The sequence below is a fragment of the Schistocerca piceifrons genome, chromosome 2 (assembly GCF_021461385.2).
Source record: "Schistocerca piceifrons isolate TAMUIC-IGC-003096 chromosome 2, iqSchPice1.1, whole genome shotgun sequence".
Classification (NCBI taxonomy): Eukaryota; Metazoa; Arthropoda; class Insecta; order Orthoptera; family Acrididae; genus Schistocerca; species Schistocerca piceifrons.
The window spans coordinates 450793459-450809513 of NC_060139.1; the positions used below are offsets into that span (position 1 = coordinate 450793459).

Genomic DNA, 16055 nt, shown 5'->3' on the forward strand with positions numbered 1-16055 from the left:
ACCCGATCAGCTCAGCTTTAACACAACAAATGATAAAATATTATGAACTAGCACAGGCTCAGGCTGGGTTATTATAGTTCCAGTCACTGAAAGAGTAGAGGCCTGTTAATATTCATCCAGGTATGGCAATGCATACATTTAGTCCACAAGTGCTCCATTTTAGAGTCAAAGATATGAATGAAGTATGACTTTTAACCTCTTGTGAAACGTCTAACCTACTTCCTAAATTTGTTCCAACTTTGTGTCTTATTAATGGTTTGCTTATGTCTGTACTAATCACACACTTTTACTTGACTCTTTCTTACTGGTGAAAGTTGACTAATCTTGCATCACTCTGAAATGTTTATGCTAGTTACTAACCTTAGCTGTATAACACAGCTTTGGACAATATGAAACAATTCCTAATTTTCAAATTTTTTACTTCAGTATATTAATTCCTTATAGTTTTCATAAGAAATAAAACAATGGAAAATCCAGGATGGAATGTAACAATACTATGAGAAGGAAAGTTGCTGCTCACCATATAGCAGAGATGCTGAGTCACTGATAGGCACAACAAAAAGCTCATGCAGGACTTGTTAAAGATCTTCTCTCCTTCTCCCAGTCCCTACAGTGGAAAAACTTTTTCCCCACCAACCGTACCAATCAGACTCAAACAAAGACCAATATTGAACCTTGCCTAACTCAGTTCACTCCTCCATCCAACCATGATCCACCCCCACTGCCCCCAAACCACCCCCTGTTAACTTTCCAGAGTTTCTTCACCTCAAACCTTGCCTTACCATCATTCTCCAAATCTCTCAACATGCAGATTAACCTTACATCCACAGAAAGAACTGAATTCCACCATCTAAAAACTGATCATGACATTATAATCCTACCTGCGGACAAAGGCTCCACCACTGTTGTTCTGAACCACATGGATTATCTCGTGGAAGGACTCCGCCAGCCGTCAGATACTTCCACCTACAAACCTTGCCACAGTCACCCCATTCCAGTAATCCAGCAGGATCTCCAGTCACTACTCAAATCCTAAGGCCCATCCCAGAACCTCTCCCCGGAGACCATCTCTTTACTCACCCCTACCACTCCCTGTACTCCTACCTTCTGCATGCTTCCTACAGTCCATAAACCTAACCACCCAGGACACCCCACTGTGGCCAGTTACTGTGCTCCCACTGAGAGAATCTCTGCTCTCGCAGACCAACACCTTCAACCTAGTACCCAGAAACTACCCTCCTAAATAAAAGATACCCACCATTTCCTCCACTGGCCAAGAAACAAGTGGACCACCCTGTAGCTGAACACACTGCCAAACATGATAAACTTCATTTCAATGACTGCTTCACAGCCCCATACCCAGTCTTTTTTATTTATTTCATTTTTTTATTTATTTCTCTCCATTTCCCTCCTTTTCTGCTACTACCCCCCCCCCCCCCTTTCTCCCCACCTCTCCCCTGCCCGCTGCCCAACCTGCAGCAGCACTTCACTGTCCACCATACTATCCCTCCTCTTCCTTGCCCCAGCCTCCTCCTTTCCCCCACCCAATTGCCACTCCCATCATACACTGGTGCTGCTGCTTGCAGTGTGGCTTCAGTTGCCTGAGACTGCAGTCGTGTGTGTGAGTTGCATTTGCGTGAGTGTGTGTGTGCTTATGTGTGTCTATTGTCGACAAAGTCGTGATAGGCACAATAAAAAGATTCACACACTCATAACTTTTGGCCATTAAGGCCTTTGTCAGCAGTAGACACACATACAGACACGCGCACACACACACTCATGCAAATGCAACTTGCACACACGTCTGCAGTCTCAGAGAGCTGAAACTACACTGCCTCTGAGACTGCGGACGTGTGTGCAAGTTGTGTTTGCATGGATGTGTGTGTGCGCTTGTGTGTATGTGTGTCTACTGCTGACAAAGGCCTTAATGGCCAAAAGCTATGAGTGTGTGAATCTCTTTATTGTGCCTACTGCGACTCAGCATCTCCACTATATGGTGCGAAGCAACTTTCCTTCTCTGGTATTGTTACATTCCATCCTGGATTTCCCATTGTTTGATTATTGTTGACAAAGGCCTTTGGAAAGCTGTAAGTGTGAAAATCTTTTTGTTGTGCCTCTCTGTGACTCAGAATTTCCGCTATATGCTTAATAGCAACTTTCCTTCTCATAATATTGTTTCATAAGAAATAGTTATTTTATTGCAATAAGATTCCATTTTTGATCATCAGACTTTAAGTGATACTTTCACATCATTTCTGCATCGGATTAACCCATTACTCATTGGTTGCAAGCTGAATGCCATGGGAGATGGTTTTGTCCCAGTAGCCATTCTACAATGAGCCGACTGCAACCTTTCACTCCCAACATATTCCACACAGGTATCAAATTAAAGTGTGTGATTATTACAGTGAAGTTTTAGACACCATAGAAATTGACCTATAACATGTCTTAATACCTGAAAGTACACAGTTAATCAATCAAGCTGATAAAAGACAAGAGATCAGATTTGTATCTCTTAATTATTTAAAAATTTTAGACAATAAGTTCTAAACTGGAAAGAAAACAGTATACACTACATGTGGTTAAAATATTTCACAACATAATTTTATTGATTCATTTACATTTCAGTGGTTGCAGACATAGAAGACATCTTTAACTTTTTAGAAGAGATGAGGGCACTTGGTAAAGAGAAGCACTACTGGCCAGTTGTTCAGCAGCAGATTGCAGCAAAAATACGTCAAATGGAGACAATAGACAGGCAAAGGAGCAAGGAACTCAAAGAGTGGATCAAAAGTCATGAGAAGAATAGCTATTGTACATACAGGGCAAAATTAACAAATAAATCATAAACTGGTAATTATATATTTGTGAACGAATAAAGCAAAACTACTAATTTCAATAGTCACAGCATTCCACATAGTAGCATATTACCTTTATTAAAGCTTTATTAGCAAGTCTTAATTGTTCACCAATTGTGACTGCACATACAGCATCAATCTCACAATTATTCATGAATATATATAATTATGTATATTTACAATAAACAAAATATTTTAAGTTAGTATGCAGCTTAATGAGCATAATTAATAGCAATTTAATGGTTTACTTATTAAAAAATTAAGATCATTAAATTAAGAATATTACAATTAGTTCTTGTGTAACAGCACTGTTTGGTATAGCTACACACTCTAGACATTTCTGACATCCACTTCACAATGCTAGTGGCACAGCCATTAACAGAACGTACAGGCTGCATATTTACCTTTCGGCTAGCAGTAACTCTACTGCTACCAATCCAGCAGGGGGCGAGTACACGACCTGTTAACTGGCTTGTCTGCACAGGTGTTTTGTTGCACACCATTGACTATGCCCTTACATAAGCAAATAACAATATTAAGATGGTCCGAGAGATGAGCCAGTGAAATACTGATATATAAGATGTGAGCAAATTAAGCAATGAAATAGACAATTAAAGCTATGATCCCTTACAGTATTAATAAATGTTTGGATCGTGTCTGAATTATACTGTTGGTATATTCACAGAAAATTGCTATGAATGATGGTCTTCCACATACTACACACAATGGTGCAGACAGAATCTGAAATAGTTAACACAGAGCAGTCACAATCAAATAAACAGTTCATTTATTGCAGCCACTGTGAGCTGCACTACGTTCACAATAAGAATTCTCAAGTCGCAAAATGAGATACTGGAAACTAACTATTAATTGACATTATAAGCTACAGTAATGTTCCTATCTTTGAATTCAAACACATGTGGTGTGCAGGCTGTTTAGCCCACCTTACCCACATGGTACCTGCTAGAAAAAGACTACACACTCTGCCTTGCATGCTGCATCCTGAGTTTTATCACATGACATATTACTCTACTCAGATCAATTTCTCTACACCCAACCATCACTTCTTTATAAACATTCTTCCTAATATACAAATACTTCAAGCACATACATTACACAATTTTTTTTAACTCATTGCATAAACTGGAAGAACAGTTGCTCATCAACACAACTACTTTAGCCTTTCTTGCCTGTTTCACATAATGTTATTTAAATTCCTCTAGAATTATTAACGCAGAAATTACTATTAAATAAATGTAGAAAATTAAATATCTATACAAATTACACATGCAAGCCATAAATCTTCATGTATCTGTGGATAACTCAATTTTAAGCACACAGTTTCACCCCTACACATGACTGCAGTCACAGGCAATTGAAGCTGCACTGCAAGCAACAGCTCCAGTGCGTGATGGGGGTGGCAATTGATGGGGGTAAGGAGGAGGCTGGGACAGGGATGGGGAGGGGAAAGAATATTAGGGTAGGGGTGGCGGACAGTGCAGTGCTGCTGGGAGCCCACAGAGATGAAGTGGAGAAAGGGTGGGCAGTTATGTGCAGTCAGGAGGCTAGATGGGAGGGAGGGGAGAGATGGAGAGGTGGCAGCGGAAAAGGAGAGAAGTAAAAAGAGACTGGGTGCAATGGTGGAATGAGAGCTGTGTAGTGCTGGAATGGGGAATAGGGAAGGGGACGGATGGTTGAGTACAATGACTAACAAAGGTTGAGGCTAGGAGGGTGACGGGGACATAGGATATACTGCAGGGAATGTTACCACCTGCACAATTCAGGAAAGCTAGTGTTAATGGGAAGGATCCATGTGGCACAGGCTGTTAAACACTCATTGAAATTAAGGATGTCATGTTTGGGAACGTGCTCAGCAACAGGTGGTCCACTTGTTTCTTGGTCACAGTTCGTTGATGGCCATTCATGTGGACAGACAACTTGTTGTCATGCCCACACAGAATGCAGCAAATTGGCTACAGCTTAGCCTTTAGATCACATGACTGGTTTCACTGGTAGCCCTGCCTTTGATGGGATAGGTAATGTTTGTGACCGGACTGGAGTAGGTGGTGGGAGGATGTAGGGGACAGGTCTTGCATCGTGGTCTATTACAGGGGTATGAGCCATGAGGTAAAGGATTGGGAGCAGGAGTTGTGTAGGTATGGACTTGTATATTGTGTAGATTCGGTGGATGGCAGAATACCACAGTGGTAGGGGTGGGAAGGATGGTGGGCAGGACATTTCTCATCTCAGGAAATGACGAGAGGTAGTCGAAACACTGGTTGAGAATGCATTTCAGTTGCTCCAGTCCTGGGTGCTACTGAGTTACGAGGGGAATGCTCCTCTGTGGCTAGATGGTGGGACTTTGGGAGGTGTGGGAGACTGGAAAGATAAGGCATGGAAGATTTGCTACTGTACAAGGTTGGAAGGATAATTACAGTCTGTGAAAGCTTCAGTGAGACCCTTGGTATATTTTAAGAGGGTCTGCTCATCACTGCAGATGTGACGATCCCAGTGGCTAGGCTGTATGGAAGAGACATCTTGGCATGGAATGGGTGGCACCTGTCAAAGTGGAGGTATGCCTCCTCTTCAGCAGATGCCACCTGTTCCATATCAAGATGTTCCTAGCCAGCTGTGTTCGTCGCATCTGCAGTGATGAGTGGTCCCTCTTGAAACATGCCGAGGGTGTCACTGTAGCTTTCACAGACTGTAATTATCCTCCCAACCTTGCACAGTAACAAATCTTCCATGCCTTATCTTTTCAGTCTCCCACACCTCCCAAAGTCCCACCATGTGGCCACAGAGGAGAATTCCCCTTGTAACTCAGTACCACCCAGAACTGCAGCAACTGAATTGCAATCTCTGCCAGAGTTTCCACTACCTCTTTTCATGCCCTGAAATGAGAAATGTCCTGACCACAATCCTTCCCACCCATCCCACAGTAATAGACACAGATGCAAGGCTTGTCCCATACTTTCTCCCACCACCACCTACTCCAGCCCCATCACAAACATTACCTATCCCATCAAAGGCAAGGCTACCTGTGATACCAGTCATGTGATCTACAAGTTAAGCTGCAACCACTGTTCTGCATTCTGTACGGGCACGACAACAAACAAGCTGTCTGTCCACATGAATGGCCACCAACAAACTGTGGCCAAGAAGCAAGTGGACCACCTTGTTTCTGAGCATGCTGCCAAACATGGCATCCTTCATTTCAATGACTGCTTCACAGCCTGTGCCATATGGATCCTTCCCAGCAACACCAGCTTTTCCGAACTGCACAGGTGGAGCTTACCCTGCAACATATCTGACATTCTCAAACCCTCCTGGCCTCAATGTTCATTAGTCATTGTCCTCATCCATCCAGCCCCTTCCCTGTTCCTATTCCAGCACTACACAGCCCTCTTTCCACCATCGCACCCAGTCTCTTTTTACTTCTCTCCTTTTCTGCTACCCCCTCCCCGCCTTTACCCTCCTTCTGTCTAACTTCCCAACTGCACATAGCTGCCCAGCCTCCCTCCACCTCATCCCTGTATGATTTGAGAAATATTTCAACATGATCCACTTCCTCAATGAACTAGTCGCACTTCATGACATAATCCATTCACTCAAATCCAAATTGCCATTTCACAAAAAAGAAAAATTTCCCTAATGACGAGGCAGAATACTTTTTAGGAAGACTTGAAGCTATTGATTTACACAACGAAAAGGGAACCAACAACACCACTTCTGGAATAGAAATCAATATTCACATAGCAGCTATGCTGAACTTGCAGGATAGCCAACCCAACTCAGGCGCGTAGTCATATGTTTCTTTCGTGCAGCCACAAAATACACAGAACAATTTCCGAAACTCACCACCACAATACAAAGAAAATAACTACAGTCATCAAAACAGCTATACACAAGGGGGCAATCCCTACAAAAGGCAAAAATTTGATAAGTTCAACCTGAGAACAAATCATAACCAATACAGACGAAACACAAACAACTTCCATAATGGACAATCTTCAAACAGAAAACAGTGGCAGATACATAATACAAATTACACAGCGACACAAAATCACATGCAAAACCAAAACTTTCATCCACATAAGCAATTTCACTACAATCAACACTGACAGCCACCATCACAGCCAATACGGCGGAACACTTACACAAATCAAAACAACATGCCGACATCATCTCATACACAACAGCAACACCAAAATCAACCCAGGGAATGGTGATGCCAGTAGCAACAGGTAAATATAATTGAAATGCAAAGCAAAATGCCACCTCCAACTAACACTGACACAAAGAATTTAACAACCAAGAGTTAAACTAGATGCAGTCATTACCGAGCTCCAGGGTATGATTGAGGAATATTTGGGGGGCAGTTTCAACATACAATTACTATTTGACACACCAAACATTAACACACCACACAGAAATATGATCAGATTCACACCACATGAATCACACATACTATTCTTGAGATACAACAAACAAGGAAACTTGGCTGATGACCTCACAAGTGATAACACACAGTGTTGATCAAAGAAGAAGCAAATTGTGCTATCATCCACTACAAGTACAGTAGGAGGGATACCCACTATTATTGTCATTGATACAGGTGCTGCAGTAGGTGTAGTATCACAGAACTTTTATGTAAAGATGAACAATATGAGCAAAGTTGCAGATTTCCTGTTCAAAGTTGTCAGATACTCATTGCTGTTGTGACTCGTCGATCATTCAAAGCGCCACCGTGCAATTACGCACATCCTCTACGTGCGGCGCTGTCTGCCAGCCATGCAGCAGCTGTGCCACCTAAGCGGCCAGCCGAGCAGGGGCCGCTAGACTGGGACTCAGTGCTCATTCGAATGCTAATGTGTACACATGTCTTGCTTGTCAACTTACTCTGTGACTTATATGTGTTGTGTCGTTCTGAAATATATTTGTTAAACTTGACGTTATAACAATTGGCGACGAGGATGGGATTTTTCCTTTTCACCGCTGACCCACAGGTTCCATGGTTACTGTCAAGCAATTATTGCAAAATCTCCTTGAACAGCAAATGCTTCTAACAGCGGCGATTCGCGATTTCGTCGCGGCGTCAAATGCAGGGTGTTTCTTGTCGTTGGCTGTACCTCCTTTTCCTCCTTACGACGAGACGGCGGAAGACTGGTCTGATTATGAAAAACGTCTTCGACAGCACTTCTTGGCATTTCATGTCACGAACGAACAACCATGCAAGTCTCTGTTCCCTTCCTGGATTTCACCTCAAATGTATCGGTTGTTGTCGCAATTGGCTCCTTTGAAGGATCCTGCATCTTTGTCCTTTGCTGAAATGTGCTCACTTCTGTCTGTCTATTTTCAAAAGCAAACACATGTGATAGCCTCTTGTGTTGCCTTTTATCGTTGTCAAAAACAGCCACATCAATCCTATCACACTTGGGCTGCTGAACTTCATGGCCTCAGTCGAAAGTGTCAATTTGTTACTGACGTTCACAAAGAATCCTATGCCGATTCCATGGTATGGGATGCTATTATCTGGTCGGCGCCCGACAAAGAAGTTCGGCAATGTGCCCTTCAGTTGGCGAATCCAACTCTAGATGAAGTTCTCTCCATTGTGCAGTCTTTTGAAATTTCTCACACTGCTGGGGCGCAAATAGACGCATGGGGTGATGTCAGGGAAATACAACCTCTGTGCGCTGTTAACAACGCATGCGGCGCGTCCCCACCGGCCAACGTGGCCGCAGTGCACTCCCACATGCAGCCTCGGCCTAGCCGTAAACAACCCGCTAAGAAACTGCAGCAAAACCCCCGGCAACTTCCTTCATATCCGCGGTGTTTTAAGAAACATTCATGCGAGGATTGTCCCCAACAAAAGCTAACAAATTCTACAACACCAATCATCATCATCATCATCATCATCATCATCATCATCATCAATTTATGCGCGAGTACTATAAGTTGCATAAGGTATTACCAGCAGAATTCAAATGAACTAACAGTTGTTTATGGCAAAGTAGGTGAATTAGAACACAAAGTAGTACACACATGTATCACTGAGTAATTAATAGCACCAAATAAGGGTGTATGTTGGATAAAGCGTTATCCTTCAGTTGCACTTTGGATGCAATGCTATCCTGTAAATATTACAGGAAATTTTACAGATCGTGACCTATCATGCATTGTATTTAGAAATTTCACGATGTGTAGTGGTACAGAGCAGAAAGTTTGTATACAGGTGTATCAGAGTGACTGTTCATAACTGTCTGATGTTGCAGAGGACATGAAAATAAACATTATTTATCAATAATAGTGTCTGCAAACACTTCCTTTTCTATACAAAAGCAAGTTCTCATCACTCAGATTTTATATGCTTTTGTTTAAGCTATTATTCTTATCACAAAAACAATGAACTACTGAAGTTAGTTATTATACCTCACCAAGAGCACCCACACGATTGTTTGTGGGGGGGAGGGTGGGGGGTAAGACCTGAGGATATGAAATATTTTTAATATTTCCGATGGTGAATGGTGATTTTAAGTACCCATAAAAAAAAGGTCTCGGTTCCAACCCTGTTATAAATCTGTCTAATACAAACTTTTAAATCATTTTCTTGAAAGAAAACCGCCTGCCTACACTAAATTTTTTCTTTCCTCAAGAGCTAGGCATGCACTGCAGTCCCTCCTTGCCCCCAGGTATGGGTGCCCTTGTAGCTCACAGAATATCTTCTGTGAAATTTGTTTACTAAGGCTTCCTAATTATAGAACTGACATTTGAGGGCTAAATTTCATGCCCCAAGAATGTAATTTTCCTCCAATCACGTTTTTTGTATTCACATTTTTGATTTTCGCACACTTTTTCAATCAGAATTAGTGTAGATTGTGATAACTACATATTTAAATAAGATTTATAAATATATTTGCAATTTTCATTACATTTAATTATAATAATTTCATAGAAAGAAAATAGTTTGTTGCACACTTGTGTAATGTATCATTCCTAGGATCATGCTCTAAATTTCACACTCATTTTGCACTGAAGTCCTTCCAACACATTTATTACAATATAGCATCCTTCATCTCAGTAAAAGTTCAAAACAACACATTACTGGACATTGTTTCTTAAGAAAAGTGTTTAATTTTATACTTCTATTGTTTCCAAAACCTAGAAATAGCTATGATACTCCTTGTATAATGTTCTGCTAGTCAGAATCATTTGAATATGGTTAGTAGTAAACCAGGTCTCCACTACCACTTTGAAAGAACTTGCACATCAATCCGATGAATCATGAATGAGTGCGCAAGGATTAAATATATTGAGAAGGAATACCAGCACCTCTTCACTTCCGTAGAGTAGGAGACTGACAGAATAGTAATAAAAATTGGTTTGAAAAGTAGTGATCAAGACAGCTATCATGAACCAAAGACCATCTCCAATAGACATGTCGCTATCATCAGAAATATACCAACCAAAAGCACCTTTGATTGTAACATGTGAAGTATCTGTCTTTTTAATGATCTTTGTATACTCTATGAAGTAAACATTTTGGTGTTCTGTGAAACAGACGAATATTTGTGACAAGGAAGAAATACAAATTTTATTGCTGCTTGTTTCATTTGCAGCAGTTAAAGCTGTCCTCTTAGGTTCTTGCATAACCACACATTTGGAAATTGCCACACATTCGAAAAGAAACAGCCAAATATTTATTTCATCCTTCATTTTCTAATCAGACAGAAATGTAAATAACATCAAATATTGCAGAACATACTTGTATTACATTGATAAGAAAGTCCCAGAATATGTCAACAACACTATGAATAAAAGAACTTAGCATATAAAAGGCCACAACCCTACATTTTTCAGCTCTGTAATCCATGATGTTATCCATTACACTACCACAAGTCATTCGACTTTCTTCTTTTGTCTCATAGTATATCTTGACAGCTAATATTGTAGATGCATCATTAATCGACACAACAATCAAACTGCAAAAAATCAAAGAACTGTCAAAACTACACTGCCAAAGTGTAAACAATATACACTAATGTGCATCTGCTGTCCAAAGCATACGCAGATACACTTTGTAGGTTATTCTGAAGCAGGTTCTTCTCATAGAGTTGACGACGGTACCAGTACAGTGTAACAGTCTCTGGGCCTAAGCGGAAGTGACATAATTCTTCCCTTAACATATACTCCACAGATAGGGAACTTGATGACAGCTTGCCGAGACCTACTAGGCAATTGATAAAACTGATGAACTTACAAATTTGACTTCCGATTCTACTCAACAATAAATTATTGCAAAATGTATGTACGCTCCATTTAATTTTACTTTTAAAATTGGTTTAGTTTACTTTCATTTCAGTTTAAAAAAAGGCTAAGTATTATACTGATTTGTACATTGACGAAGTGCCTGGCGCCAGTAATGCTGCAGTATGGAGTGCTCTGTCCCTGGTATGTGCACTCATTTCAGTAAATATTATCAGTGCACATATCTACAAATACATTAAAAAATGGGTTTAAAATTTTAAGCTCGTGCATCCTATTCAAGATGTCTCATGTTTCTGAAGTAAGATATTCACAGTTTGAAATATGAATTGTTTTCAAATATTTAATTTCTTCTTCAGGTTCAGTTGTGACACCACTGTGGTATTCATTGGTAAATAACTTGCACACTTTAGTTAACTGATAATAAGTTATCTTTGAGTGTTCCATAAAATCCCTAATGTTTCATCTAAAAACTTCACTTTTTTGTATCGGGTTTTCAAGTTTGATGGTGGGTTGTCAACATTTACATAAAAAGATCTTCTATCTTGAATAACTCTTCCGAATTCACATCTGTCACTTAATTCCTGGTTTCATAATGAAATTATTTCCTCATCTTAGCGCACAACTCTGGAAATCCTGGATCAATTTTCATTGCACTGGTGACAACTTATGATCAGGGAGAATACTGACCCAATTTTTGTGATTATATATTTCATCATTTAATAAGCTCTCAGTGTCTTACTTCAGCATCAATGGTAGCATTTTGAGTTTGTAGTAATTTGCCTCTGTAGTGAATCAGCCACACTGATATCATGATTAAACATTTGAAAGATCTCATATAATCCAAAATACCCAGAACCACAGAACATGTTACAGCTGACGAATTTTACTTGCTTGAAGTTTCAACAACAATAGCAGTGTTATCTAAATGAAAGCAATTGCTCTTACAGTGTCAACCTGAGCACTCCATCACTTGTCAGACATAGAATTAAAGAACTTCCAACATACTGTTTCAGAATTTCCCTTCATTGTGGACTGCAACTGAACAAGTTGTAAAAGCTTTGAATCACTCCAAAAAGGAAAGTATCTGCTTCATGGCAACTCCCAGCTCCATGTACTCCACATAAGGCTATGTCAAGCACAGAGAAAATTTTGCAAGATTCCACTGAAGAAAATAGTCTCAGCTACATTATAAGACTAGCTTGTATTACTTCTGTTATGATAATCTAGTCCACACACTCACTGATAGGAACTGAGTGGACTGATCAAAATTAAATGTGCAATAGTACCTCTTGTTTTTTGATTACAATTGATGAATTCCAAAACCTGTTCTTTATTTCAAATTTATCAATTTCCTTATTGAAGTAACACCCACTGGATGAATGCTGTGTGCTTAGCATGGTTTTAATCAGGAATTCTATCAACAATAATTGCATAATATTTTTCCTTTTCTCTCTATGCCACAATGGCACAACTAGAAATAAATTTGTTCTGAGCATCGCTTGACACATAATGCACTTGACAATGCTTTCCTGCTTCTTGTCTGTTTTTGATATTGCTTATGTGTTTTGTAAGAATTGAATCATAGTGACTGAAGACCTCTAATATGCTGAGGAAATTTCTGTTATTTGGATCTCTGATTTTTCGGAGCTGAATCTCTTTTTGATCAAGAAATAATGTCACATCAAATAACACAAGAGTTCCCATGCAAATTGGCTGCCATGGACAAACTAAAGAAGGACATTACCACTCTAGAAAACGATTGTTTGGCATTGTTGGGCGGGAGGCCCCATTCGGGGGAGTTCAGCCACCGTATTTCAAGTCCTTTTTAGGTGACACCAGATCGGCGACTTGCAAGTCTATGATATTGAAAATAATGATGATGGACACACAACACCCAGTCCCCTGCCGGAAATCGAACCTGGGCCCCCTGTGCGGTAGGCGGTAACGCTACTGCTACGCTACGGAGGTGGAATCATCAGAATGGCCTTTCATGTCATTTCATTTCTTCATTTACAAGATTCTTCCAGGCCAGCTTTTTATGAATGCATGTGTTTCATTTTGTGTTCACTCTTGAATTCAAAATATTTTTTGTATATTTCATGCAAAATCAGCTTGTGAAGGAATCAGAGGTGCCTTATTTTTTAATGATGTTGGCAATCCCACCAAATCATAATGACAGCTGTTGTCATGTACGTTTGTTGAGGAAATATTTTGGTAGGATTTCCAATATTTAAAGGAAGCACATTTTTTTAAATTAATTACACTGTGGATTTAGCATACAGTGTCTAAAGAAAAATATTTTTTATCCAAGATTAAACACAAAACAGTATTTTATAAAAATGGTCAGTAAGAATGATAAAAATTAAGAACTGAAGTAGAAAATAAGTATCTATGCTGATGCTGGGGTAATGTTTTTTTTGTGTGTTATATGACACGGAATTTATTTTACAATAGCAGTCTGATATTTGTCAACTGAGCATTCTGACCGATCTGAACCCTTCAGAGACTTGTGCCCCCCATGAGGCTTGGTCCCTCAGGAATTTGCCCATTCCCCCCTCCCCCTCCTCATCAGGCCTAATCACTGGTGACCAAAGAAAGTACAAGAAATTCTACAGTTGCTGGGATGGGAAAATGCTCTCCACACAGTCATTCTCATTATGAATGGATCCTAAAGACTCCAAAGCACCTCTGTCAATATCAGTTGGAACAGGAGGAAACCAAACTACCATCTTACCTGCCAGAAACAGCCCAGTGGTTGTCCTTCCCAAGCAACCAACCACCACAACACCTGGTCAGAAGAGAATGGTGAAGAAATGGTCCACTCGTACTCTGCTTTGCAGGCTGCCACAGCACATCTGGTCATGCTTAGGCAGTTGAATGGAGAGCTCCACAGCTATCATCAGCCTCTCCTATTGGTGCTCCACACTGGAGTGAGGATGGGGGAAGAGGTGTCTCCCTGGTACTTCGTTTGCAAGTGACAACTTGTGTGCAATTATCATTGTCAGACATTTGAGTTGAACTACATCTTTCAAAAGTGGCGTGAGTCAGTCCAGTCTTGGCTTTTCAAGTGTGTTTAGGTATTGTCTGTGTACTCAGCAATATCACCAATAAATATCATGAGGATTATTCAGCAGTCAGTTGTCATTCCTAGGACTTACCCACCTGAATGCCCACATGCCTAATTAATAGTCTGTTACCGTATCATAGCTACAATTCATGTAGAATGCTTATCTTTTTTGAAATACAAGACAAATACGATTTTTCCTTCATACACTGTATAAGCAACAACCCGTGCTTTAAATTACAAACATATTGTCTACACACATAATATTGTTAGATCACTTTTTTGCCCTGCACTATACATGCTGTGGCAGGATCTTGTGTATAATTTTTGTGCAAGAGGTTCTGGAGGAGGGAGGGGTTGTAATTTGGCTCAAGAAACACTTGATGCCAAAACTTACGTACATTCCAAATTCCAATCTATGGGTAGTGGATAAGACAGACATTTTGTAATTACTATTAATATCAGCATTCTTAATTTTAATAGAATACATGTCTACAAATGTAATTAAGCTTATAAAAAAGATACTATTGGATTCAAAATTAATTATTTTATACAAAACTGCTTTTGTGGAACGTTGGGGAAAATTGACATAATATAAGTTAGATGGGTAGATCTTGTAACTAATGAGGAGGTACTGAATAGAATTGGGGAGAAAAGGAATTTGTGCCACAACTTGACTAGAAGGAGGAATTGGTTGGTAGTGCATGTTCTGAGGCCTCAAGGGATCACCAATTTAATATTATAGGGCAGTGTGGAGGGTAAAAGTTGTAGAGGGAGACCAAGAGATCCTCATGCCATATGACTAGGGCCTCCCGTTGGGTAGACTGTTCGCCGGATGCAAGTCTTTCAATTTGATGCCAGTTCGGTGACTTACGCATTGATGAGGTTGAAATGATGATGATTAGGACAACACAACACCCAGTCACTGAGTGGAGAAAATCTCCAACCCAGCCGGGCATTGATCCAGTCCCTTAGGATTGACAGTCTGTCGCGCTGATTACTCAGCAGTCAGTCGCGCTGACCACTCAGCTACCCGGGGGCGAACGACCAAGAGACGAATACACTAAGCAGATTCAGATGGATGCAGGTTGCAGCAGGTACTTCAAGATGAAGAAGCTTGCACAGGATAGAGTAGCATGGAGAGCTGCATCAAACCAGTCTCTGGACTGGAGACCACAACAACAACATAGGTTTTCTTTAATAGTATTTTCAAATCGTATATTTCGAAAGTAATTATTGTAAAATGTTATACACCTTAGAAAGAATTTGTGAAAATGTTAGGAATAAAAGTGATCACAAAATTAAATTTAAATTGCAGTTTTTCTGCCTTAAGTGTTTTTGAAGCAATTTTGTAAATCTTTGAACTGAAACTATATTTCTACCGGGATATGTTTACATAACACATGTGAATATGTTTTTTAAAACTGAACTAGGCATCTGAAGTCTTGCAGAATTGTAAATGCTAACTATTTTTTCAAGCCAATTTTATAATGATGTTACTAACAACATGTAAAAGTATAATTGTTGCGCGTTACAAATGGTCAGTTGCCTAACTCAGATACATCAGTATGCAAACCCAGTCAGTCAGTGTTCAGTGTTTGTTAGAGGCAGTATATAGTTGATTTTTAGTGTCAACTGATGACGTACAGTGAAAATTCATGTATCAATGTGGTGTCAAAATGCATACAAACCACTCTTATTTTATTTATTATAGTGCATGAATGACATCCCACATGCATGACTATCAAGTTTATGCTTTTCTGTAGCAAAGTAATTATGAGCTTTGTATTCACAACAGAGGAATAATAAGTTAAGTATCAAGATCATGATCCTCTGCTACAATTTTTGTTAGTAACTGTGAAAAACTT

The 16055-nt window shown here is 39.9% G+C and overlaps 1 protein-coding gene across 1 annotated transcript in view; it reads left to right on the top strand.

The window, feature by feature from the left end:
- LOC124777782 (UPF0193 protein EVG1) overlaps nucleotides 1-2944 on the top strand; it is a 144835-nt gene extending 141891 nt beyond the window's left edge. Inside the window, exon 4 of the mRNA XM_047253293.1 lies at nucleotides 2629-2944. Coding sequence (XP_047109249.1) covers nucleotides 2629-2849 — 221 coding nt within the window. The 3' untranslated portion in view covers nucleotides 2850-2944. The remainder of the gene's footprint in view (nucleotides 1-2628) is intronic.
- The last annotated feature ends 13111 nt before the right edge of the window (nucleotides 2945-16055 follow it).